Raw genomic sequence first — 27,692 nt, 5'->3', positions numbered from 1 at the left:
CTGCAGACTAGTAGGGCAGCATAACGCATCAGAGATACTTCAGGTACAGCTAACAGTGGGTAAGACGGCGATTCAGGTCGTAGCCTGCTATAGGTCCCCAACCATGTCTCAAGACACTCATTCCACATTCCTTAAGCACCTTGGAAACTATTAGGGTCCAACCCAACACTCTCATACTGGGTGACTTCAGCTACCCCTCCATCAACTGGGAAAACTACTTATGCAACAATACACTTGCCTAACGCTTCCTGGAATTCATTAATTCCAATGCGCTGGAGCAGCTTATTCTTACCCCCACTAGAGGAAGCAACATCCTTGACCTGATTGATACTAACATGGGCAACCGTTGCTCAACACCAATAGTCAATTCCTCCCTGGTTAGAGCCAGCCACAAACTAATTACCATGGAAATCCACATCTCACCCACACCATCAGCAATGGTAATCACCATGAAAAACTTTTCCAAAGCTGACTTTGGGCTCCTAAAAACAGAGGTGGCTAACTTCATGGCACCCATGCAAATGGAAAATAGGTGCATGACCTCTGAATCATACACCAATGCACTGTACAAACATGTACATAAATGTATGGAACTAGCCATACCCAAGAGAATCAAGACACTCTTCTCCAAAAAAAAGAAGCCAGTCTGGTGGTCACCTGCCATTAATAAACTCTACTACAGAAGGAAGAAACTGTTCCTGAAAATGGTGAAGTCCCAAGACTGGAAAAACTCCCTTATTAGCCTAAACAAAAAGTTGAGATCCCTCATTAAAACCTCTAAAGCCAGCTATGAAGGCAGAATTGTGGCAGACACTAAAAACAACCACAAAGCCTTCTACAGTTATATCAGGAATCTCCACGGCAGTACCCAGATTTGCTGTGAGTTACTGCACACTGGTACCTCCTATACTCAGCCAACAGATATCGCCAGCGTACTGACTGACAAATTCAGTGCCAACTTTAACCCTCTCTTCCCCCCTAAAGGACCAATCACAATACCTGATGAATGCCAGGCACCCAACATTACTGCAGCATAGTTTAAAGCTGCATTGTCCAAGGCCAAGAATACAGCTTCCATGGGACCTGACAATGTCCATCACTGGCTGTGTTCTGCATGAACGCAGAGTGAACTGGCACCACAGCTGTGTGTGCCCTCTTCAATCACAGCCTCACCTCAGGCTTTGTCCATACAGAATGGCGCACTGCTACAGTCATCCCTCTCCATAAAGGGGGAGCGACTACAGACCTTGGGAATTATCGCTTCATTAGTCTGACTAGTCTGATATGTAAGGCTATGGAGCGCATCATCATGGACCTAATTAACAAGGATATAGGGAATCTCCAAACTCTGGATCCCATGCAATTTGGTTTTGTGAAGGGTGGATCATGCCTGCTCAACCTGGTTGACTTCTTTGAGTCAGTCACCAGAGCTGTGGATGAGGGAAGGCAGTTCATACAGCCTACCTCGATCTGGCCAAGGCCTTTGATACCACTCCCCACTCAGGAATTATTGATAGACTCACCAAACTAGGCATCAACCCCTATATCACTAGGTGGGTTGCAAACTGGCTCACAGGTAGAGGCCACAGTGTGGAAGTAGCAAACTCTAAGTCAGAATGCCGACCAGTCAATAGTGGGGTCCCACTGGGATCGGTCCTGGGTCCTCTCCTGTTTGGCATTTACTTCTCAGAAGTCCAGGCCATCACGGAGGGGCTCTGGCTGACCAATTACACCAACGATTGCAAGCTGGAAACCATTATTAACTCCCCAAGTGATGAAGACATCTTACAGAAAGGCCTCATTGAGACCAACGACTGGTGTCAAAACCATGGCCTTAAGCTTAATGCCAAAAAATGCGTTGTCATTCTCTTTGGGAAAAAGTCAGTTACCACTAATTACCACATTGATGGTAGCCCACTGAGCACTGAAGGTGTTATAAGAGATCTGGGGACACAGGTTGACAGCAACTTCTCCCTCGACCACCACATTGCCGCTGTGGTTAGAAAGTCATTCTATGTGCACATCTCATTACCAAAGGTTTAGCATCTAGGAAGAAAGAAGTCTTCATCTCTCTCTACTCTTCTCTCATTAGACCAATCATCGAGTATAATGCCCCATTTGGAGTGTACCTCACTAAACACTTGCAACAGCTGGAAAGGCCACAAAAGTACCTCACAAAGAGGATCTTACTCCTTAAACACATGCCCTACATGGACAGGCTCAAATAATTCCAGCTTTTCTCGGTCTCATATCATCTATTAAGTGCTTGACTTAGAAAGCCATGTCTGACCCAGCCCTGTTAGAAATATTAAACCTAAAGAAATCCCAAACATTATGAGGTAAGAATGTTTGTGGGTTAGGATTAGAGTAAGGACTAGGGAAGGGGATAGATTTAATGTGGAGTATGTGTGGCCCGAGTATATTGAGCAAGTAGTAGTAGCAGTGTTACTGCAAGGTACTTTCTAAGGTAAGATGTTGGGTTGAGGCAGGGTTAGAGTTAGCATGCATAGTAATGTGGTACAGGACCCCACCTGTCTTTTCTATAATACTGTAACTATTCAGACAAAGTATGTCTGAGTTTAATGGTAGGCTTTTGGTCAAGTGGTCACAAAAATAAACTCTGTTTTCCTTTCACAGTCTTTTTTTCCCTGTCATATTTTTTTCTTTTTCAGTTAATAGATTTTCGAAATGCTGGTTTCAGTGAGTGTACATTTCATTAAATTACCAAGTACTTGTGTGCATGTGTGTGTATATGCTTGCATAGATATATCAGTTTAATGTTAGCTACTCGACATTCAGAATGTCAAGACTATCAATTACCGCAGCTTCTTCTCGAAAGTCAGTTAGCTGAATACTAGCATGTACAAAAATGACACCAAATGCTGAAACTCCCTACTGCTTTGGACTCAAGAACAAGAGCTAACATGGGTCTGGAAGGGGGGAGCAAGTTTGGACAGTCAGTAATGTTGGTATTCAACATTCTGACTGTCAACATGTGAGATTTGCACAGCTCAATTTTAACTTCCAAGTGCTGAGCATTTGGTGGTAAACCTGTATATCTAATTGTACACACACACATATAGATAGGAAATAAATTATAGAAACAGATGTATAGTCAAGTTCTAAGAATCTGGCAATATTTTGTTGATATTTGGGCAGAGTTGGGTGTGTTTGGGGTTTTTAAATTTGAGAATGTTGCAAATAATAGGGGTACTGTCAAAGACAATTTGAGATGTACTGACCTTTGGTTTACTTCCATGAAGAGGGTTATTTTTATAAGAGACTGAAGACGTGTTAAGACTAACTGAAAGAGCTGCAGTCCCAAATGGAGTGAGGCTCAGAGGAAATAGTAGAAGAGGTAGAAAATACTAGGACCTAGATAATTGATATGTAGAGAGGAAAATATATTTTGCCAAGAGTAAGCCAGACAAGAATATGCCTTTTTCAGACTTCCATGACATTTCAAAAACCTTTAGCTTTTAGGTTGCAAGTGCCTCGGGCAGACTGATTACTACACAGAGAGGTTCTTCCCTCAGATTGAAGTAAATGTTGGAAATGTATGGAGGGATTGTGAAGGGGGGCGGCTCGGAGTACATTTTTTGGGAGCGTGTAATGTTACTATGTGTAAATTAAGCTTGCTTGGAACAAACCATTGTAAATATATTATGTCTTGTGTGATGTATCTTTTGATCGTATTGCTTAATGTGGAGTTTTTCTCCCAAGGGCTCAGATACTGCCATCCAGGGCCTACTATGTGTAAATTAAGCTTGCTTTTAACAAACCATTGTAAATATATTATTTCTTGTATAACATATCTTTTGATTGTATAATTACCACTGCACATATTGTTTAATGTGGAGCTTTTCTCCCCTGGCCTCTGCTGTAAGTGAACCTTGTTCCAGTTGGACTTTCCCTGTCAACAAATGTAAAATAAAAAAATAAAAATAAAAGGATGCATTGCAAAATGCCCTAGGACAGATATAGGGTGAACAAGTTATTAAAGAGATAAGGCTATTAAGTTAGAGTAGGGGAGTTGAATTGCCAACATATAAAAAGGCCTTAGTATGTTGAATTATGTTAGCAACCAAAAAAAAGAAAAGCAATAACAAGAAAGTGGACATCAAAGAATAGACATCTTGAAACGTGTTAGGAAATGTAAAGGAAATAAAGTTGTTATGGCGTAGGGGATTCACTAGACAAATGAAAGAATAAGATGCATATCCTTAAATAGTATGTTGCAGATCAGTACCTCCAAATGGGGACCAGAGTGATGGGAGAATTGAAAATGGTGTAAAAAAATAGTGACTGGCATAAAGGTTAAATGGTTGGGGACAGTCAGTATTTCCAAAAATATTGTAACGTTATGAACAAAAAAAAGAATATATTAATTCATTATGTACATGAGTATAATTTGGTTTGGATGAAGTTTTTGGATACTTGTCTGATGAAGTGAGAGTTTACTAAAGTTCTGTTTCACAAAAGAAAAGACTGATGTGTAGATTTTTAAAACTTAAGCGCTGTAGCTGAGATTAAAATGTAAATTGTCTGTAATAGAACTATTTGAAAAAGGAGAGTAACTAAAATTGTTTTTTGGAATGTAACTTTGAACTATAGAATGGATGTCTTGCTATGAAGATTACCTTGTTAAATACATTTCCATATGTTGTGAATAAAAGTATAATGCAGTAGTTTATTGTATAAGACAGGCTTATACATCACTACTTTTGTGCCTTTAGATACTGGATAATACTCCTGAGAGCCATCCTGATCACAGTCATCTGAAGATGGCCTTGGAACGTGCAGAAGAGTTGTGCTCTCAAGTCAATGAAGGTGTGCGGGAGAAAGAAAACTCTGATCGTCTTGAGTGGCTTCAGTCTCATGTGCAATGTGAGGGGCTTACTGAGGTAAGAAGTCAAAAATAATTTAATCAGAGTGCACAGAGTATAATGTCTTTGAACATCAGTAGGTATAGCCGATTCTCTTTTTATATATTTTGCTGCTTGACCACCTGTATGCAAACTGTCTTGAAATGTAAGCTTATTGACAGAGAATAAGTGATACTAATGCTACCATTCTTGTCACTGCAATATTTGGGCAAGGTGGTTTTCAAACTAGAAAAAGGTGCCCACTAAAGATTATTTTTTCCACCCAAGCTGTGTAGGCTTTGGACAGTTGTTCATCTTTTCATTCTGATCTTCTTCCAGCATATATATAGCTGATGTTAGTTCTTATAAAGTGGAAGCTATAAACAAGAGTTTGTTTTGTAAATGTTATATTGTTTTTGTCCTTTTTGTTCTGTCCTCAGATGATTCTTTGCAGATTAAACCCTTAAGTGTTGCTGCATGATATTTCAGTAATACAACTTGTAAACACAACAATTACTGTTTAAGAGACAGCAGAAGTGCAGCTGGTTCAACCAGCCCCCCCATGAGCTCTTAGTGAAGTGCCAAAAAAAAGGGCATTTAGCAATTCAGTTATTACAAATCCATGCACCCCCCCCCCCCCCGCTCTCTCATCCATTGTAGAGAAAAAAAAAACTGCTGTTTCTTTCTACTGGCCACACCAGTCAGGTGGCCAGATGCACAATACGTGCCCCCCTCCTGCCTAGCCATCCAGTTCCGGTGTCTGTGCCCTGCCCCAGACCATCCTCCATTTTATGAAAAAAAATACTCTCTCTTCTTATAAACTGCAAAATGCCTGCTGCAACTATAGTAAACAGTTGTTACAGTTTATATCCTACCTGCATGGAGTGCTAAGCACCCATGTTTTACTTAAACAAAAAAAAAAAATTTAATAAACGATAGCAAACTGTTTGCTACAGTTTGTACACTGCCTGTATGGAGCGTTAAAGTGCGCAAGTTTTACTTAAAAAAATTATTCTTATAAGCTGTAGTAAATTGTTTTCTACAAATGTAACAAACCGTTGCTACAGTTTATAACCTGCCTGCTCAGGCATGACAATGCTCATGTTTTAGTTTGAAAATGTGATTTTCTTTTTAACTTTTAAACTGTAGTAAACTGCTTGCTACACTATAGCAGGTGTTTGCTACAGTGTAGACCACACACACACGTTTGACCGCAAATGCAATGCCATCTTTCAAAAGCTGGTATTGCATTATAGATCAGGATTGGCTGATTGTACCCTCCCAACACTTTGCACTTGGGGCAGTTGTCCGTCTCGCTTTCACCCCACCCTTGCTATGCTACTGAGGGACAGTATGTTTAACTCACAGCTTCAAACATGCAAGCTTTCAGGCATCACTAGAAATGTTTTGGTCTACCTACCTAGTTTTGCTAATTTAACCCTACTATATATTGTTATTGATGTATTATGTTTGCTTCTGTGAAAATTAGGCTAAACATATTCTGTGTTAGGCTATCTGTTTTAATTTCTAAGGTTTTCTTTGGCCCCAGAACAAGACCAGACATTTTTAAATTAATGTTTTGATTCAGCCCGCTGTGCAGTACATTATTATTATTCACGTGGTAAGCAGAGTGATTTCAGGACTTCCTTGTAGTCACACATGAGTATGTCCACATGCACAGTAAGACATTGCTGTAGCTGTCTTTCCATGTCATGGCATGTTGTGCCATGCTTTAGAAGAAGTAACGGTCACCTCCAGACCAACCATTAGAGTGCTGCATTACCCATTTACCCATCTGTATACAGGGGTTGAGCATTACTGACTACTGCACTACAAAAGACTATCAGCTGCAGACAGGAATAATCACGTTACAAGCTCACAAAGCTTCAGTGCCATTTCTAATTGTTATGGTTGTGTAACTTTTTGATCTCTGATTGATAGTTGCTACTTGTAATGCAGGGCACAGTAAAGATCTTGCATTAATTCCAAGGCTATATTTAATATATAATGTGAATAGTTGTTAATTTCCATGTGTGCTTTGCAGTTTTGTTGATGCTCTGTAACAGAAGTCTCATAACATATCAACCCTTATTAAAGACTTTATCAAAACAGTCTGCAAGCAACTAAAAAGACCACCTGAAAGACCGAAGCTGAACATTAAATGAAACTTGCATCAGAAGCCAGAGATAATTACAATTATTCCTTTAGTTATATTTGGAAACTGAGAAATAGCACTTTGAAATGGATGGAACTAAGGTAGATGGGCCCAATTCACTGTGACCCTAATGACACAGCTGACATACTTGCAAACTGGCTTATTGATGATTTAACTCCAGAAACAGTCTTCAGAATTCCACAGATCACTAAGTCCCACTCAACCCTTATGGTCACCATGAAATTTGTCCTGCCTATACTTTCTAAAACTAAAAATACCACTTCTTTGGGCCCAGTCTGTTTACCTGGATGTGTAATTAATAGTGGCAGATGTGCCATCAATGAACCCATCTTGCATGTGTTTAACTGAAGCCTATCCATGGGGTATGTTCCTGAGGTTTGGAAAACCGCTTTAGAGGTACTCCTGCACAAAGGACACCCTATAACAGATCCCGGGAATTAACGGCCCATCAGCCTAAATAGCCTAATTTGCAGGACCATGTAGCATATCACATCTGATATCTTAAATTATGATATTAAAAATGTAATACATCTGAACCTACAGCAGTTTGTTTTTGTCAAGGGCAGATCACATCTACGCAACTTGATTAACTTATCTGAGAAACTTACAGAGGCAGTGGGAGTGGCCAGTCAGTCCACAAAGTATATTGTGATTTGGCTGAGGCTTTTGATGCTGTACCTATCACTGGCATTATAAGAAAGCTAAAAGATCTAAAAGTAGACCCTTAGTTGGTAAGATAGATTGCATACTGAAGGATAGAATTAGCACAGTTAAGGTGGCAGGTGCCAGTGGAGTACCTCAGTTTTGTGACCCCCTCCATTGGTATATACCTTTCTGACTGCCATATCCAAACCTGCCCTGTGACTAACCAGACTAGTAAATGACCGCAAGATGGGTTTTATCATCCATTCCCCAATTGTTGCAGAAGAGCTTTAGCATGAAATAGCCCTTGCAAACCAGTAGTATGCAGAGACAGAGCTCAAAATAAATGCAAAAAGTGCAGTATTGCCACCTTTGAGAATCACTCCTCATCTACAGCGTAGCCAGCACCCCACCCCACACGGACATGGTAGCTGGGGATCTCGGCACCTGGGTTGAAAATTCCTTCTTCTTTAACCACCACGTTGCAGGAGTAGTTAAGAAATCTTTCTGTGTATCACAACTCAGTTCCCAAGATAGCTCATCTAGGTCAGAAAATGTTATTGTCCCTCTGTACTTAGCCAGACATTCTATGCAACTAGAAATGCCTCAAAGATTCCTGACAAAAAATATTTGCCTAAAACCCTTAGCTGTCAAGACAGACTAGGTGTCTTACCCCTGTAATCTGTCACTTATAGAGTCCTGCATGGATATCTGTGCCATCAAAGACTCCATCATAATCAGTCTGTTATACCTTCACAGGGCAAACAGCTTCACAAATACCTGAACCAAGGATTTGAATTTCTACCAACATACAAATAAGGCACATTGGAGGGATAGATTAATTACCTAAGAAACACCCCCATCCCTGCAACAAATTACTTCTGCTTGTTAAGTATAGTGACGGTCTTTACTCCTTCAAGATTAACCTTGACCATCGGATGGGTACCAGCAAGTCCATCCCTGGCTTTGCATGTTTTTTTCTCTTTGAAGCGTGTGTGTGTGTGGGTATATCTTGAGGGTGCTATTTAGCAAGGGTCACATATTCTTCAGACTTACTTGCATTGTAGTTCCTATGATTCTGTGATCCTATAATCATTCTGATAAGCAGCCTGTTTAGTGTAGCTAAATTCTTACAAAGTCAAAAAGACATACAGCATTTGTTCGTTTGCATCAGTTTTCATCACTTTTGTTGGTGTTAGTTCAACATTTAAAAAAAGCTGCTCAAACTTGCACTGTAAAATAAGAACCCAGAGTAGGAATAGTTCCACAACTCACAATAATCCAGACCAGCAGAGTTGCCAAAAAATGTAAGATCCAAAAGGTAAAATCCTTAATTTATTGTAAAAACTAGTAAAACCTGAGCACTTTCAATTTAAACACAAAAGCCCAGGAAAAAGTAACCAAAGGGCATTTGAATTTAAATGTACAGTAACATCAAACCAAACATCTCTTAGTAAGCAAAAAAATCACAAACTTGCAAACTTATCTAAAATATTTATAAAAATTACATAAATAACATGTTGGAAAAACACAGTATGCACCCAAGCAATTGCATTAAGGTGCATCTTCATAAACCTTTCACACAACAAGGAAACAATAAAGAAAAGCAGGTAGCATAGCCTTGCCTTTTGCGGAACAAAACCATATTGCATTCAGTGCAGACTTAAAATTTATTTTAAAAATATATATCTTTAGCTAAAAGCTTTAAGTATTAAGAAACAGGCATTTAGACCATGGGGTCCAGTGGCATTGGATTTAATCTGCCACTCGGACTCTTTGCATTCCAACTTAATTTTCCAAGGTCCATCCCTGGAGTCCAAGTAAAGGACGTCATTTACAAAAAAGTTAAAGACATGGTCATTGTACTTTTGGATGTGTTTAAAAAGGCTATTTCTACTGTTTTCTTTTTTAATATCCCTTAGATGTTCATACATTCTATTTTTGAAGCCCTTTCGGTTTTACAAATATAGAAACAGGAACATTGGGAACATACATGAGACAGAGGTCACCTCTTAGTTGCCTGTATGATATCAAGAAGAGGGACAAGGTTTTGAAATGGTCAGCATAATTTTTGAGATTTAGCCCCTTGAATTTTTTTAGTGTGAAAGTACAATGGTCACACAAGTTGTGACAAGTTTTTGAACAGGTACATATGAAATGGAACATTATATTCATTCAGCGTGATGAGAGCTATGTACAGCTGAATGATTACATCCATGGGCCTGAATGCTATACCTTTAGATACAAGTTGTACAGTGAAAAAGAGCATCCTTACAATAGGGAATACATGGTTATCAAAGGGCAGTTCATTGTCAACATAGGTTCTCAGATCCCTGGCCAATGGGGACAGCTTTCATGGGTGTCTTGTCAAAGTGATAGTTACAAGAGGAGTTATGCTTGCCAAAGGATATGAGTATACACTTAGCGTGTACTTTTAGTCCATGACTCTGACACCAGTTATTTGTTTGGAAAGGACCCTCTTGAAGGACTTAGGTGTTCTCTGGGGAATTAATGATGGCACCTAGTTTACAGTCATCAAGAAACTTAGTAAGCCATAAACCCTTAACATTTTTTTATTGAATTCCAAAAAGTAACTGCTAAAGAGGTGTGGCCAAAGGACTGAACTCTGAGTGACTAGTGACAGGTTTTTTTTGGGAGATAGCACCACCTACCCTAATTTCTTAGATTTTATTTGTGAGCCAGTTTGCTTTCAAACCGGTTACATTAAGATATACGTTTAGATGAGAGCATTTATGTACAATTCCCTAGTATGGGATGGTGCTGAATGTCTTTGCAATGTCTAGACATGCATTGTGTACTGATTTGCTCTCATTTGTTGCTTCAGTAAACTTCTCAAAGTCTGCAAGGTTAAGTAGGCAATGATCTAACCTTTACTAATCTGAATGCGCTGGTGTTGAGAGTTTCTAGCTTAGCTGTGGCATTATTTATTAATTTCATTATGATCCTTTGTATAGCCTTACAGATGAAGGTGGTTAGGCTTATGAGCCAATAATTACGAGTGTTGATATTCCATCTTTGTGCAATGGAATGACTTGCTATCCTCCATTCAAGTGGCATGAAGCCTGACTGGAGGCTGATATTGAATAATCTTTGTAGGTAGTTTGGCAAATCATGTTGCAGGCTGACCAGTAGGCAGCTTAGGATGTTACTTGGGCCCATAGAAGTAATGTTCTTGGCATTGGGTAGCATCTTGGGGACTTGTTCTTGGGAGATTTGAGGGAGTAGTGTAGATGCAGGTATGTGATCTAAGAGTATAGGAGAGGAGATATAGGGGGTGAAGTTTGAATTAAATTTGTTCTGTAGTAGATTGACTATGATCAACATACCATGATGCTTTGCCAGAGATGGTCTGCACCTGTCGCCCCTGGGATTTAGGTTATTCTTGCCACCCCTGTAGTGCCTTTTTTAAGGAGAAGTTCAAAGGAAAAAACCACCACCATAACAGGTACAAGCATGCAAAATCTGAAGGTAATGCTACTCAGTGCTAGAAGTCTAAACCTCAAAATGCACTCTCTCGAGGCACTCCTAAAAATGGAGAACATCTATATTTGTGCAGTAACTGAGACCTGGTTTAAGGCTCCAGAGAGCACCCCTGCAATACCAGGCTACAACTCTTACCACACTTTTCGTCCACCAAACCAGGACTGAAACACTAAAGGTGGAGGAATGTCCATATTCACCAAGGATATTCACAACACCAGGCTAGTTGCCCAACACAATGCGTCTGAAATACTCCAGATGCAACTAACACTAGCTAATACTGCAATCCAAATTATAGCTTTCTACAGATCCCCCACCATGCCCCAAGATTCTCACTTCACCTTTCTAAACATACTGGAAATATTAAGATACAACCAAACACCCTAATACTGGGTGATTTCAACTACCCTGCCATTAACTGGGAAAACTACTCGTGTACCAACACCTTTGCCCAACGGTTCTTGGAATTCATAAATTCCAATGCCCTGGATCAACTAATCCTTAGTCCCACCAGGGGCTCCAATGTCCTAGACCTGGTCATTACCAACATGGGAAATCGCTGCTTCACACCTATGGTCACCCCCTCGGTCAGGTCTGACTATAAGCTAATCACCCTTGACATCCACATCGCACCCCCACCCCCCAGTAAGGAAACCTTCGTAAAAAACTTCTCCAAAGCCAACTTCATGCTACTCAAGTCAGATGTGACGAACTTCAAGACACCCATGCAGACGGGAACTGAAACGACTGCTGAATCCTACACTAAGGCACTGTACGAGCATATCCACTCATGCATGAATCGTGCCATCCCCAATAGAACCAAGACGCTCTCCTCCAAAAAAAAGGAAGCCAATCTGGTGGTTCCTTGCCATAAACAAACTTTACAACAAAAGGAAGAAACTGTTGCAGAAAAGAGGAAAATCCCAGGATGCAAAAAACTCCCTTACCAGCCTCAGTAAGAAGCTGAGGTCCCTCATAAAATCCTCCAAAGCTAGTTACGAAAATCATCTTCTTCTTTCGGCTGTTCCCATTAGGGGTCGCCACAGCAGATCACCTGTTTCCATTTCTTCCTGTCCTCTGCATCTTGCTCTGTCACATCAACCACCTGCATGTCCTCTCTCACCACATCCATAAACCTTATCTTAGGCCTTCCTCTTTTCCTGTTACCTGGTAGCTTTATCCTTAGCATCCTTTTCCCAATATACTCAGCATCCCTCCTCGGCACATGTCCAAACCAACGTAATCTTGCCTCTCTGGCTTTGTCTCCAAACCTTCCAACCTGGGCTGACCCTCTAATATACTTATTCCTAATCCTGTCCACCCTCATCACACCCAGTGCAAATCTTAACATCTTTAACTCTGCCACATCCAGCTCAAACTCCTGCCTTTTTGATAGTGCCACTGTCTTCAACCCATATAACATAGCTGGTCTCACTACCCTCTTGTAGACCTTCCCTTTCACTCTTACAGGTACTCATCTGTCACAAATCACTCCTGACACTCTTCATCACCCACTCCATCCTGCCTCTACTCTCTTCTTCACCTCTCTTCCATACTCACCGTTACTCTGAACTATTGATCCCAAGTATTTAAACTCATCCACTTTTGCCACCTCTACTCCTTGCATCTTCACCATTCCTCTAACCTCCCTCTCATTCACACACATATATTCTGTCTTAGTCCTGCTGACCTTCATTCCTCTTCTCTCTAGAGCATATCTCCATCTCTCCAGGGTCTCCTCCACCTGTTCCCTACTCTCACTACAGATCACAATGTCATCAGCAAACATCATAGTCCACGGGGACTCCTGTCTGATCTCGTCTGTCAACCTGTCCATCACCATTGCAAATAAGAAAGGGCTCAGAGCTGATCCTTGATGTAACCCCACCTCCACCTTAAATGCATCCGTCACTCTCACCACAGACCTCACCGCTGTCACACTACCCTCGTACATATCCTGTACTACTCTTACATACTTCTCTGACACTCCTGACTTCATCATACAATACCACAACTCCTCTCTAGGCATCCTGTCATATGCTTTCTCTGAGTCTACAAAAACACAATGCAACTCCTTCTGACATTCTCTATACTTCTCCATCAACACACTCAGAGCAAACATCGCATCTGCAGTGCTCTTTCCCGGCATGAAACCATACCGCTGATCAATAATCATCATGTCCCTTCTTAACCTATTTTCCACTACTCTTTCCCATAACTTCATGCTGTGACTGATCAATTTAATCCCTCTGTAGTTACTAGAGCTCTGCACATCACCCTTATTCTTAAAAATCAGTACCAAAACACTTTTTCTCCATTCCTCAGGCATCCTCTCACTTTCCAAGATTTCATTAAACAATCTGGTTAAAAACTCCACTGCCATTTCACCTAAACACCTCCATGCTTCCACAGGTATGCCATCTGGGCCAACTGCCTTTCCATTCTTCATTCTTTTCAAAGCTAGTTACGAAAATAAAATTGCCAAAGATTCCAAAGACAACCACAAGGCATTCTATAGCTATGTCAAGAATCTAAATGGCAATGCTCAGATCTGCTCTGAGCTACAGCAGAATGGCATTAAATAAACTGATCCCAAGGATATTGCCAGTGTCCTGGCAGTTCAATTCAGTGCAAACTTCACCCCCTCTAAAGGGCCCATCTCAGTCTCGAACAATTGTCAAATTCTGGTAATAATGGACACACAGGTAAAAAACACACTTTGCAAAGCTAAGAATACAGCATTCATGGGACCAGACAACATCCCAGGCTGTGTACTACATGAACTACAAAATGAACTGGCACCTTACCCAAGTGTCATGTTTAATCATAGCCTCACTTCAGGCTTTGTGCCCACTGAGTGGCGAACAGCTACAGTTATCCCACTCCACAAGGGGGGATCCTTCTTAGATCCCAGGAACTACTGCCCCATCACTCTGGCGAAGACATTGGCAGCCTTCAAACACTGGACCCCACTCAGTTTGGGTTCATGAAGGGCTGATCTTGTCTCCTCAACCTGACTGACTTCTTCGAATCAGTCTCCAGGGCCGTGGACAAGGGTAAGGTGGTCCACACAGCCTATCTGGACCTCGACAAGGCCTTCGACACCATTCCCCACTCTGGAATCATAGATAAACTTACTAAGCTGGGCATTAATCTCTACGTCACTTGATGGGTTGCCAACTGGCTTACTGACAGAACCCACACGGTAAAAGTATACAGCTCCAAATCCAGCTCCAGACAAGTGGAGTACCTCAGGATTCAGTCCTGGGACTGCTCTTGTTTGGCATCTACTTCTCTGAAGTACAGGCCAACACTAAGAGACTCTGGCTAACAAAGTTCGCAGATGACTGCAAATTGGGAGCCATTATTGAATCCCCAAATGATGTGGATAATCTACAAATGGGCCTTACAGAAACAGATACTTGGTGCCAGAGCCATGGGCTCAAGCTCAATACCAAGAAATGTATAGATGTAAAGTTGTCCAATCTCACCTTTGTTCTTGCTGGATGGGTTCGGAGCTGATCCTCGGCTCCGACTCGGACATTTTCTGTAGCTCTTTACTGGCTCGAGGCTACCCCTTATCCCAGAATGCCCAGCGTCAGCTACCCAGATCTTGTTTGCTGCTTTAGCTGCGAGGTTGCATCAATACTGGCTCAGGCTTAGTATCATTTTTTCTCTATTTAAAGTCAAATATTTTACTAAAAAAATTGTTATATTTTTTCTCTATTATAGTAGTTTGTGAGTTTGTTTAGTTGTAAACCCCTTATCTCGTCCTTTGTTGTGTTTTTTGTGCTGTGTTGGCCGTCGTCCCTTAGTCGCTAGGCCTTCTGTTGCTCCAACTGTTACTTCGGAGCCAGAAAAGAGCTAGGTCTCCTTCATTGGAGCCAATTCACTCGGTGCCACAATCACCCGTACTTCAGAGTAAAGCCAGTTATCACTCATCTTCCCACTCCTCTCGATCCTCTAAGTTATTGGATCAGGATTTGGAGAGTTGGTCAGTATGTTGCTGAAGTCACAGGCCCTTGCAAAAATACTTTTGAGGCCTTCTCAACAGGCTTCGGCTCCATCCGCTTCAATTTTGATTCCTCCTCCGACTATGCTTAGCTCGGAGCCGGAGTCCATGGATGCTATGATAGTGGTTGCTTTGGCTCCAGTGACTTCCTCTTCAGCTCTGACATTGGCTCCGGTTACTTCGATTCTTCCTCCCATCAAGGTATGTGGGCATCGAAGCTCTCTCATCGGCTCCGAGGTGGGAAGTGGCATCAGACCCTTGTCCGACCCGGCTCTCCCTCTCGGAGCATTGTCTCAGTTGAGCTTGGCTCCCACATCGGCCTCAGAGCCGTCGCCCTCGGCGCAGAGTGGGATTCCTGTCTCTTCGGAGCCGGAGCCCTCTTTATGTCGAGACCGTGATGCCTTCGAGGTCATGCGGAGAGTGCTGTCCCCACAGATGGCTCCACTATCGGTCCTATCGGCTCCATCCCCCTCAGTGCCTGTGACAACCTCTGCTCCTCCTCCAGCCCCAAAGTGTAGGGGACCTATGCCCTAGGACACCCCATTGGGTGAACCCTCGTCTTCCGAAACCTCCCCAGAGCATTTTGAGCAGGCTTTCCAGAAGAAAAAGTGCAAGAGGAAACACCAAGACTCCCCTGAGTCTGTCACCTCAGATACAGACCTGGATGAATCGGAGGGATCCCCAAGGTTCCCCTCTGAAGATGTTTCCTTTTCAGACATCCTCGAGATTCTTAGGCAGAGGCGTAGCTGGACTTCCCTAGCCCCCTCCGAGGATGAGTCTGTATACCTGGACTCATTTGGTTCCCGACCTTCCACCTCCTGGGTGTCTCCGCCTTTTGATCCACTCATGTCTGTAGTGTCTCGAAAGGCTTGGTCAGCTCCAGATTCCATGTAACCTGCCCTGAGGAGAACCAATAAATTTATCACAGCTCCGCAAGACAAACAATTCTTGACTAAAAGTGTCCCAGTTGATGCCATGGTGGTAGCAGCAGCCACAAAGAGAGAGTTAGCTGAAACCTCCTCATCTGTCCATCGACCGAATAAAGACTCTCATACGATGGACAGATATGGGAAGCAAATGTTTTCATCAGCGACCTTCTCCCTTAGGTCCCTGAACTATCTTTCCCATTTTACTAGGCTTCAGAAGGATCTCCTAAAAGAGCTTGGAGATACCCTACAAGATCCCACAGCTGAGGGAGCTTCAGCCAAGGTAGCTACCCAGCTGGCGATTCTAAATTCAGTAATCAAGTCCTCCATGAGGCTTATTTCCATAAGCAGCCGATGGAGCGAACAGAGCTGCAGGAACAAGAGTGGCTCTTAGGAGACATTCTTGGCTGCGACTCTGTCATTCTTGGCTGCGGCTGTGTCAGTTTGCGGAACCTTTCAGAGCGTCCTTCACCAATACCCCCTTTGATGGCTCCTCTCTCTTTGGGCCTCATGTGAAAGACACACTTACCAGGTGCCAGCAGGAAGGCAAGACGACGCTCTCTGATGTGAGAGTCCATTTTTCCACTCCTACCAGACCATACCCAAAGGGTCAGAAGAGTGGAAAGATGTGGTTTCGAAAATCCCAGGGACCCTTGCCTGATGCACGGGTGAATTTTCCCCCAGGGGCAGAGGGGGAAATAATAACAATGGCAGACACCCTCATGGCAGAAGGGGTCCGCAAAATCAGGGTGACAGAGATACGTTCTCTTCCAAACCCTATCAACATCCCTGAAGGGATGCCCAAATGCTCAACTCTGGAGGCAGTTGGGGGAAGGCTTTCATTGTACTCAATCGCCTGGCAAAATATTACAAAAGACAAATGGGTACTATCCATTATATCCAGAGGTTACAAGATTCCCTTCCATCAACCCCCTGTTGTTTAAAAAAAAATCCAGAAAAAAGAGCCATCCAGAAAGTCCCCGCAGACCAAGTAGGATCCAGAACTTACTCAAGATTCTTTTTAGTGCCCAAAAAGACAGGGGACTGGAGACCAATTCTGGATGTCAGTAGGTTAAACAAATCTGTACAAAAAGAAAAGTTCGGGATGGTAACACTGCAGTCCATTCTCCCCTTTCTGGGTCAGGACAATTGGGTGTGCTCCTTAGATCTTCAGGACGCGTACTATCATATAAAAATGGACAGACGGTCCATGAGATTTCTATGCTTCTGGCTAGGGGGCAGTCATTACCAATTCAGAGCTCTGCCCTTTGGTCTCACTACGGCCCCCAGGGTGTTCACCAAATGCATGGCAGTAGTTACGGCTCACCTCAGACTTCTAGGATTCCTGGTGTTTCCTTATCTGGATGACTGGCTCCTCACTGCTACCACCAGGCAACAACTTTTAGAGGCACGAGATTACACCATCACATCCTGTGCTCAACTAGGCATTACAATAAACTTCGAAATATTTGCCTTGTTGCCCTGTCAATCTTTTACATACATAGGAGCAGAGCTAGACACAAGAAAAATGATTGTAAAATTGCCTCAGGAAAGAGTTTCCATTATTCGACAACAGGTGTCACTTCTCCTGAGGAGCAAAAGAATTCAAGTCAAATATGTTCTTCAAGCTCTAGGGTCCATGGCAGCAGACATTCTTCTAGTTCCCTTAGCATGCTTTCACATGAGAATCCTTCAGTGGCTTCTTTTCACACAATGGTCCTTCCAGGAATTACCCATGTCTCACATGATGCTAATTACGGAATCTTGCAAAAGACACCTTTCCTGGTGGATGGTCTCCCCACTAGTGACTCAGGGCAGACTTTTCACGGAATCCCATCCGGTTGCCACAGTGACCACGGATGCTTCCCTGATGGAGTGGGGGCATTATCTAGGGAAGACAGTCCAAGGTACTCGGCAACCTCAAGAGTACCACTTGCACATCAACGTCCTGGAGATGGGAGCGGTGCTCCTAGCGTTGCAAGCTCTTCAAGGCTCTCTCCCTGCCAGGAAAATTGCAATACAGACGGACAACATGTCACTGGTTTGGTACATCAACAAACAGGATGAAACCAGATCTAACACCTTATGCCGAGAGGCCCTCAGTCTGTGGCAGTGGGCGATTTCCACCCAATGTTTTCTGACAGCAATGCATATCCCTGGGACATCCAACATAATAGCGGACAGGCTCAGCAGGGCTATCCTCATGCCTCACGAGTGGTCTCTGAAACAGGAAATTGTGGATCTTATTTTCCACAAATGGGGCCAGCCTTGCTACGATCTCTTTGCCTCTCCACTCAACAACAAATGCAGCAGCTACTTCTCCCTTGTTACTCCTCCAGGTCAGACACCCATGGACGCTATAGTCCACAATTGGCTTCAGGGACTCCTGTATGCTTCCCCCCCTTCCCCTAATTCCAAAAGTCATTCAGAAAGCAAAATCGTTGGGTTGCAAGATGATCCTCATTGCCCCCTATTGGCCTCGACAGATTTGGTTTCCGTTCCTTCACCCCCACCTTCTAGCCCAGCCTTGGAATCTGGACCCAATACTAGACCTCTTGATTCATCAATCAGGCGGGCTACACCAATCCCTCCAATCTCTCAAGCTCACAGCTTGGTTACTCCACTTCCAATCCTAGCCAGGCTCCCCAATATTTCCCCAGCAATGCATGATATTATTGTTTCCTCCCATAAGACAGCTACAAGGAAAGTTTATGCTAGCAAATGGAAAAGATTCTCTTACTGGGCAGAATCCAGGAATTTAGATCCTTTTACAAGTCCTGTACATGAGATTTTGGATTTCTTAGCAGAACTGTTTAATTCTGGTGCAGCTGCTGCCATTTCAAATTTTCACATTGGAGTTTCTAACTCAAACATAATGTCTCGCAAAGTCTGTAAAGCCTTCATTAGAGGCACATCTCTGCTTAGACCTCCAGGGAAAGAGCACCTTCCACCTTGGGATCTCAATTTGGTTCTGGCCTCCTTGATACTGCCACCCTTTGAACCAGATGCATCATGTTCTTTGAAATTTCTTTCTTGGAAAACTCTCTTCCTGGTTGTATTACTTCTGCCAGATGTGTTTCAGAACTTCATGCACTATGTGTTCGCCCTCCATACCTAGTTTTTCACAAAGACAGAGTTTCTCTGAGAACCAACCCATTTTTTCTACCTAAAGTTTGTTCAGAGCACAATTTAAATCAATCCATTGAACTTCCTGTCTTTTTCCCGAATCATTCCAACAAGGCAGAATACAGATTACACCAATTGGATGTGCATAGACAACTGGTTTCAATCGCAATAGAACTAAAGAGATGAGAAAATCAGATCAGTTGTTCCTTTCATTTGCTAACAACAAAAAAGGCCTTCCAGTTTCTAAAGTAACCTTATCAAAATGGTTATCAGACACCATTGCCCATACCTACCATTTGCGACAAAAAGATCTTCCAGCAAAACCCAAAGGTCATTCAACCAGGTAACTAGCTACTTCGGTAGTGTTTCAATATAGATTGCCCATCGATTAAATTTGTACAGCAGCTACTTGGGCAGATCCTCATACATTTATTTCTCATTACAAAGTAGATGTGGTCTCCCGGAGCAGGGCTTCCTTTGGTTCCATGATTCTGAAGAGTCTGTTCCAATGAGCCACCCAGGATTGAGGTGCTAGGGACGCTGTCCCATCCAGCAAGAATGAGAGTGAGATTGGACAACTTAACATAAAGAAGTTATGTACCTACTATACTGTTCCATGTTAGTTGTCCTTCATCTCGCCTTCCTTCTTGCTTCCCTCCCTCCTTCCCCCTACCTCGAGGATTGAGAGGAGTTTTTCAGTGGTTTCACTGGCTAACTTGTTTTGTTATTAGTTGCTTCCCAAGCAAACCATGACAATTTACTGTATATCCAGGTTTAATAATAATGGATTATTTTCTCTGATTATGTCTAGTGTGAGCTATCTCAAATGAGATCTGGGAGGCTGACGCTGGGCATTCTGGGATAAGGGGTAGCCTCGAGCCAGTAAAGTGCTCTCGTGCTATAGAAAGTGGCTGAGTCAGAGCCGAGGATTGGCACTGAACCCATCCAGCAAGAAGGAAGGCGAGATAAAGGACAACTAACATGGAACGTTATGGTAGGTACATAACTTCTTTTTATCCCCTTTGGGAAAAAACATGTAAGCATGAATTACCACATAGATGGCAGTACACTAAATACCGAAAGTGTGATAAGAGACTTAGGGACACAGGTGGACAGTGGTCTCACCTTCGATAACCGCATCACCACAACAGTCAGGAAATCCTTCTATGTGGCACACCTTATCACTAAGGGCTTTTCATCCAGAAAAAAGGAGGTCATTGTCCCACTGTACTCATCCCTCATTAGACCCATTATAGAATACAATGCCCCATTTGGTATGTACCTCTCAAGACATCTGCAACAACTGGAAAGGCCGCAGAAATATCTCACTAAAAGAATCACAGGCCTAAAGCAGATGCTCTATGCTGATCGTCTAAAAAAACTCCACCTATACTCTTGTCACATAACGTCTACTCAGAAGCGATCTCTAGTTAACATACAAGGCCATGTCAAACCCAGAGCTGTTAGACATGCCACACTTAAAGAAATCCCAGTCACTCAGAGCCACACGCTTCAAGGATCTAAACCTTGTCATCACAGCGAACAAAACATACTGGAGGAATAGGTTCCTGACACACAGACTCCCCAGACTCTGGATTAGACTGCCCATACATGTCAAGCAGAGCACCTCTTTGGCCCTCTTCAAAAGGAACCTTGATGATTAGATGGGAGATAACAAATTCACCCCGGGCAATCACGTCAGTTACCCTGCTAGATAGGGGTCTAGGGAAGTAAATACTGTGGGAAGAAATAGCCAGGGAATTGTTATGGCTAGGCTTGTATAGGCCCTGGGGCCGATAGCCTAGTACCAGCCTATGAACCAGTATGTGATATCCTTTAATATTAGCACTGGGCAGTGCTGAACATTGTTTCTGAGATTTCTTTAATAGGTAATTAAGGTTTTGTGGTTGTCTTTCACCTGGGTGGCTGTTTTTACTTCTTAACTGGCTTTAGTTGACTTAATCCGGGCTCAGAGTTCCTTGCTAAGTTTAGCAAGAGCATTATTTGTGTAGGGAGATGTAAATTTATTTTTGAATACAATTATTTTTTTTTCTTTTATTATCAACCCTGTATTAGAGTTCCACCATAGGGCTTTATTTTTAAATCTTGTGTTGTATTTACTTCTGAGGGGGACATATGCACTGTGTAACTGTTTACATGTGCATAGAATTTCTGCATAAGCAATGGAGTCGTCAGGATGCTTTTGAATTTAGCAATATTAGCACTCAGTTTTAATAGATTAGCTTTGGCATGATCTTTGAATACTGAAGTATTGGAATATGCTTCCATAAATCTTATGGTGAATGTACATGACTTGTGGTTGAGGAGCAAAACTGACCCATATTTGTAAGGACCAAGTCCATGATTTTATCGCCCATGGTTGGGGTGCAGACTAACTAGTCCAAAGAGTTTTTATTAATGAAATCCAGACATTTCTGGCCCTGCATGTTTGAGGATGTATATGTCTCCCATTTAATGGAGGGATAGTTGAATTCTCCTAGGAGAATGGCGTTTGGCTTAATGCTTAGGGACTGCATACTGGTTAGGAAGGAAGTATGGCCTGAGGGGGTTGTAGAGGAGTCCTGTAGTTAGTTATAATATGATAGAGTTTTATTAGTAGCAAGTTGGACATGGAGGCATTCCAGGTAGTTATCTTGTCTAACAAGTCTGAAGGTGAATTTTTTTTTTTTTAAGAATATGGAGACACCACCATCTTTAGTGCCTTCACATAATTAAGTGGACACGAGCATGTGGTTGGTATTGAAACTTGGCATTGATGGGGTGCTTTCATTGGCCTCAAACAAGATCTCTGTGAAGATGCATATAAAAGTGTTTTCCAGCATAGGGACTTTTCGTAAGGAGGTCACTTTTTTTGTTAAGGCTCCTTCTGTTGTGCAGCAGTCTCTTTAATATTATATAGATTTTGTTGTGTTATGTTGGAAGCTTTAAAAGACTTCCATTACTTAAAAAAGACACTATAAAAGCAGTCAATAATTTAGCCAATGTACAAAAACCTTGATGGGGTTGGCGCAGACTATCCCTGGCAAATAAGACTGTCTAACATCTCCATCCAGGCAGAGGTATATTGTACCCCTTTAGAATGACACCAGAATTTAAGCCCAATTGTTGAAATCAATAATCTGTTTTTCGTACTGTGGCATTATTCTTGGTGATGGTAGAATGCTGATCAAAGCTAGGTTCAGACATATATTCGTGAGAACTTCATTATGTCTTTCTTCATATAGTACAAGGAGGTACGTCTCAAGTCGTTTATACCCATGAGGACTATGACTGTGTCATACGTGTACTTGTGGTGCAAGAATTTTAATGCATGCACAATGGTGTGGTGGATTTGTGCACCTGATAAGCAACTGACTGTGACCCTCTGCTTGCACAGCTTGATGAGTGGTGCATCAGTGTGTCTCATCATGAAGTCACCTATGACTAGGATATTAAATGGAAATTTGAGTCAGTGAATGGAAAGACACTTATTCTACCTTATCTTAGCCAAGAACTTTATAAAATCTGAAGAAAAAAACTTTAAGGTACAGCAAAATTTAAAGTAAAAGAAACTATAATATAATGAGGGGAAAAATGGAAGTATCTAGTCTTTAACTGAAGAAATTCAATCCAAAACCTGTTTCAGTCACACATCAGCAGTACTCTTGCAGCACTTGTTGCTGTTCAGATTTTTATTACAGAAGGAATAGAGGCAGAGGGAAAGCATTTCATTCTTACACTTAGAGACCATCAAAGTGAATGGAAATTTGCTGCCTTGTGAAGCAGTGATGTACAGCTGAACACCACCACTTCAAAAATAAGTTCTTTAAGGTGCAGTAACAAAACTGCCCATTCTGTTTAAAGTACTATTTTCTAATAAAAGTATTTATTGAAGTGGGAATGTGCTTCCTTGTATGGTTCTCATTTTCACAGTATGTACTTGTTCAAATTTTGAAGCTGTAGGCTGTCATGCAGGGAGTCCTCATTTAGAATATTATTTTGCGTTACTTACTTGTGTATGCCGTACAAACAAAACTATTATTTTTTGGGGAGTCATAACTTGGCTAGCCCTGGGATCAGTGGACTATTCTTTTTATGGAGCTCAGCCAATTTGAGTTTGAGGACACCAATGTAATATATTACAGTAAACATCTTGTTTGTTCATATACACATTTACCAAATTTTTCTGTCTAATGGGCTTGTCATATCTGAAAAGTGTCTTTGAACAGTTCACTTAACTGGGTAACATAAAACTGTCTGATATTTTTAAGAAAGTGCAACAAATAACCCCACCTTTTAAAAGGTCATCTGTTAAGAACGCTGTGTTAACCATTTAACATTATGCTTCTATAGACATTCTTTCTTAAAGTAAAGCTTAATTTAAAAATATTCATTCAGACTTTGCTAGCATCATAAATTTAGCCAACATTGCCACCACAATCTGTATATTGGGGATCACTGCATTCCCCCATTACCATAGAATCCAGTTCATTAACCAAGAAAATTCAAAACATACCAAAAAATAACTCAAAGTGCATTGTTTTCTTCATGTTTCTTCACTACCTTATTACCTATGCATACTGATAAAGCCTTTCCTGTATTTGTCTCTCTGTGTTCCTCACATGAAAGAAAAGCTTCTCCTTATTTTTTGCCAGATGTGCAACTTGCTTAGGATTAAGTGTTGTCCCTAGAAGCTTTGTCATGTTATATCCAGTTAAATTAATGTTCCATCTTTCCAGAATAGATTCGGCTTGGACACATTTATGACATTTAAGTGTTCCTTTGCAGTGCTTGATCAGATATGAAGGGGTCCAGCCTTGGTAACAATAGGGTTCTTGCTAGTAGGTGAGCTCTTTTTTTGCCACGCTAAAGTGAGGAGCACTTGAGAAAGAGCCCTATGCTGCTGTATAAAATTATGGAGAGAAAATTTTCTATATACATTGAGTAAACATTTTTTTTTTTACCAAATTAGAACTCACAACCCATTTTCTGGTCTTTTGTATTCCTTTTTCTCAAATAATGAAGGTTTTTATTTCACTTCATTTTCCACCCCCATATTACCACCTGTTCATAGGATCATAGGAGATTACTAAGCTCTCGATTCTGAGGTCATTTAAGCTTATCCCTTTAAACCCAATGTAATACCGTAGAAATAAGTCATTACCCAAGATTGCATTTAGTGATGACTGCCCATGTGTAAGAGGGTTGTGGATGCTGTCTCTGGTAAGAATTTATGGTGCCCCATCCAGTCATCCAGGTTCCTCTTGAACAGTGTCATAAGGTGCTCTATTATACATGAATTGGTAGCCTGTTCCAAGGATGTGGCAGTCACTGGGAGATCCGTCCCTCCAGCATGCCCTATTTAAGTTGCAGGCTATATTTAAGTCCCTGGAATCGGTAGCCCTAGACCCATTTGATTTATGGATATGCAGTAAGTTTATTTGGTCTAGGTCTTGGGTTGCTCTGTAGGCCAGGCATAAGTCTCCCCTAAGTCTGTATGATACGGAGTGTAGTGGCAGGGATTTTAGTCTGTCCATGTAAGGTACATGCTGGAGGCCTTTGATCTTGTTAGAAACCTCGGAGGTCTCTCTAATTGCTGTAGGTGCTTAGTACGGTACATAACGAATGGGGAGTTATACTTAACTATAGCTCAGATAAGTGGCAAGTATAGGAAGGTTATAACTTCCTTTGCTCTCGAGGCGATGCCTTTACTAATCAAGTGACCTACGTGGAAAGCTTTCCTTACAACAGTAGACACGTGGCAGTCGAAGTTAAGGTTGCGGTAAACCTGTGATCCCAGGTCCCTTACCACTTCATGGGTACTTAGGGTATTGTTATTGATTTGATAGTGTGAATGAACATTGTGCCAAAGGGAATGATGATGCATTTCTTTTCATTCAGTTTGAGACCGTGACTAATACACACCAGTCATTGATCTGTGTGAGACCTTCCTGGAGTATACTGGCATCATTGGAGATTCAATGATTGCACCTAGTTTTCAAGCATCTGCAGACTTTGCCAGCCACAACCCTTTAGTTTTGACCTGAACTTCTGAAAAGTATATACCAAACAGTAGGGTGCCCAGCACTGACCCGTGTGGCACCCCACTGGTAAAAGATCTGCTGGTTTATGTGGAGTCCCCCGCTTTGATAGTCTGTGTCCGGCATATGAGCCAGTTGGCAGCCCATCTTACAATGAAGGGGTTTACATTCAGTTTGCTAAGTTTATCTGTAATGCCTAAATGTAGGATTGTGTTGAAAGCCTTTGCCAAGTCGAGGTATGCTGTGTGCGCAGAATTGCCCTCGTGAATGGCCTTGGTCACACTTTCAGAGAAATCCACCAAATTTAACAAGCAGGATCTGCCCTTCACGAAGCCAAACTGGGTAGGATCCATGGTTTGGAGGTCACCTATGTCTTTATTCATGAGGTCCATAATGATACGTTCCATTGCCTTAAAGATGAGGCTGGTCAGGCTTATGGGTCTGTAATTTCCCGGGGTCTGTTGGTAGGCCACCTTTGTGGAGGGGAATAACTGTAGCTGTTCTCTGTTCCACAGGAACAAAGCCTGTGGCTAGGCTGTGATTGAAAAGAGTACTTAGAGGCCATGTTCTTTGCCTTGAACAGGACTTTGAGGACCTGTTCATCAGATATGTAAGGTGGGGGGTGGGGGGGTGGGGGAGGGATTTTTGTAAGTTAGGAGGGGATAAGGGAGTGACATTTTCACCAAAACTATCTGCTAGCAGGTTCGCTGTCTCTGTAGGGTCAGTGTATGTTATACCATTGGCCATCAGTTCTGCACATGATTTGGTCCTACTCTTTAGGTTACGTACATAGCTGTAAAAGGCCTTATGGTTATCCTTGGCTATACTTGCTAGGTTCTCTAAAGTTGCTTTTGGAGGATTTGACAAGTTGTCTTATTTGCCTGTTAAGGATGAAAATTGTGCTTTTCCATTGTTGGATCCTTGTCCTTGTTTTCTTGGACAGCAACTTTTTGCATTTATTGTAGAGTTTGTTGATGTTGGAAGTCCACCATGGCAGCTTAATTTTACTTGGGGCTCTGGCTTTGATTCCATCCAGTACAGCCAAGTTTATACACTTATGCAAGTGATTGTATAGGGCTTGGGGTGGGGCTTGGAATACATTTAGATGTTTACCTAGGAGGGTATAGTTTACCTTGGTGAAGGTTTTTTAGTCTGATTTCACCCTTTGTGAGTTCTGGTGTTAGTGTCAGTTCAAAGATGACTGATTTGTGGTCAGTTTTAACTAATGAGTGTCCAACAGTTGCAGCAGTGCACCTGTTTGACATATTGGTGAGGACTAGATCTAGAATGTTTGCTCTTCTTGTTGGGTTATTGACAATTTGCCCCAAGGCATTCGAATTCACAAATTCAAGGAACGTTTGTGCTAGCAAGTTTGGGCTAGAGTACGCTTCCCCGTTGATGGTGGGATAATTGAAATCCCCCATAACCAGTGTGTTAGGTAAATTTTCGATTGCCTTCAGTTTACTTAAGTAGGCTTCTTGAGAGTCACGACCCATGGAGGGGGATCTATAACTGGCTAGGACTTGAATGAGGGTCTTACCCACGGTAACCTGGACCTGGAATAACTCCATGGAGTTGTCCAATCTAACTAGACGTGAGGTGAATTTATCTCTAATATAGAGTGAAACACCGTCTCCTTTCATGTTGACACATTCATTTTGCGGTCTAAATGTGTGGAAGGCATTGTAGTCTTGCACGGCCAGGGTACTCTCTGAGGCCTTCAACCACATTTCTGTAACTGCACAGACATCTACATCTTCTAGTGATAGAAGTGCTTCCTGGGAGTGCAGTTGTTGGTTTAAACTCTTAGCATTTAGCAGCATGACCATTATTTTGTTCTGATTGGTTAATTTCACATCAGTAATGTTGTTTTTGAGACTTTGGCTGAAAAAGGCACTATGGGGGAGACAAGAGCCTTTACCAGCAACTGAAAGCCTAGGGGTGCCAGCTGTAAACTATCTCTGGCAAAGCGGTGAGGTTTGTCGACCATGGCTTCCCAGGCAGACAGGAAATGCATCCCCTTGGAATGACACCAAAAAATTAAGCCAATTATTGAAATCAATTCCTTTTTTTTGTTTGTTTATACTGTGGCATCATTCTAGGTGAGGGTAGTATGCTGCTCAAGGCTAGGGACATACCTGCCTGCGACACATACTCAGAGAGTTCAACCATGTCTCTCTTCATATAGTCAAATTAGGTATGTCTCAGGTAATTCACACCAACATTAGCTATGACAGAGTCATAATGGTACTTGTTGCTGAGAGACCTGAGCGCATATGTGATTTGGCGAATCCTGGCACTGGACAGGCAGCTGACTGTGACTTTCTGCTTGTCCAGCTTGGTGAGTGGGACATCCGTGCGTCTCACTACTGAGTCTCCAATGACAAGAAAACTTGCTTTTTT

The 27,692-nt window shown here is 42.1% G+C and overlaps 1 protein-coding gene across 1 annotated transcript in view; it reads left to right on the top strand.

Moving 5' to 3' along the window:
- Window positions 1–27,692, top strand: part of ITSN2 (intersectin 2) — a 3,295,579-nt gene that overhangs the window by 2,972,249 nt on the left and 295,638 nt on the right. The window contains exon 31 of the mRNA XM_044063555.1: window positions 4,737–4,904. Within this exon, the coding sequence (XP_043919490.1) occupies window positions 4,737–4,904 (168 nt within the window). The remainder of the gene's footprint in view (window positions 1–4,736; window positions 4,905–27,692) is intronic.

The sequence above is a fragment of the Protopterus annectens genome, chromosome 2.part1 (genome assembly GCF_019279795.1).
Source record: "Protopterus annectens isolate FY-2018-M chromosome 2.part1, PAN1.0, whole genome shotgun sequence".
In the NCBI taxonomy this organism is placed as follows: Eukaryota; Metazoa; Chordata; order Ceratodontiformes; family Protopteridae; genus Protopterus; species Protopterus annectens.
Note: the sequence above shows the minus strand (reverse complement) of the source record. Positions and strands in the feature narration are given on the sequence as shown.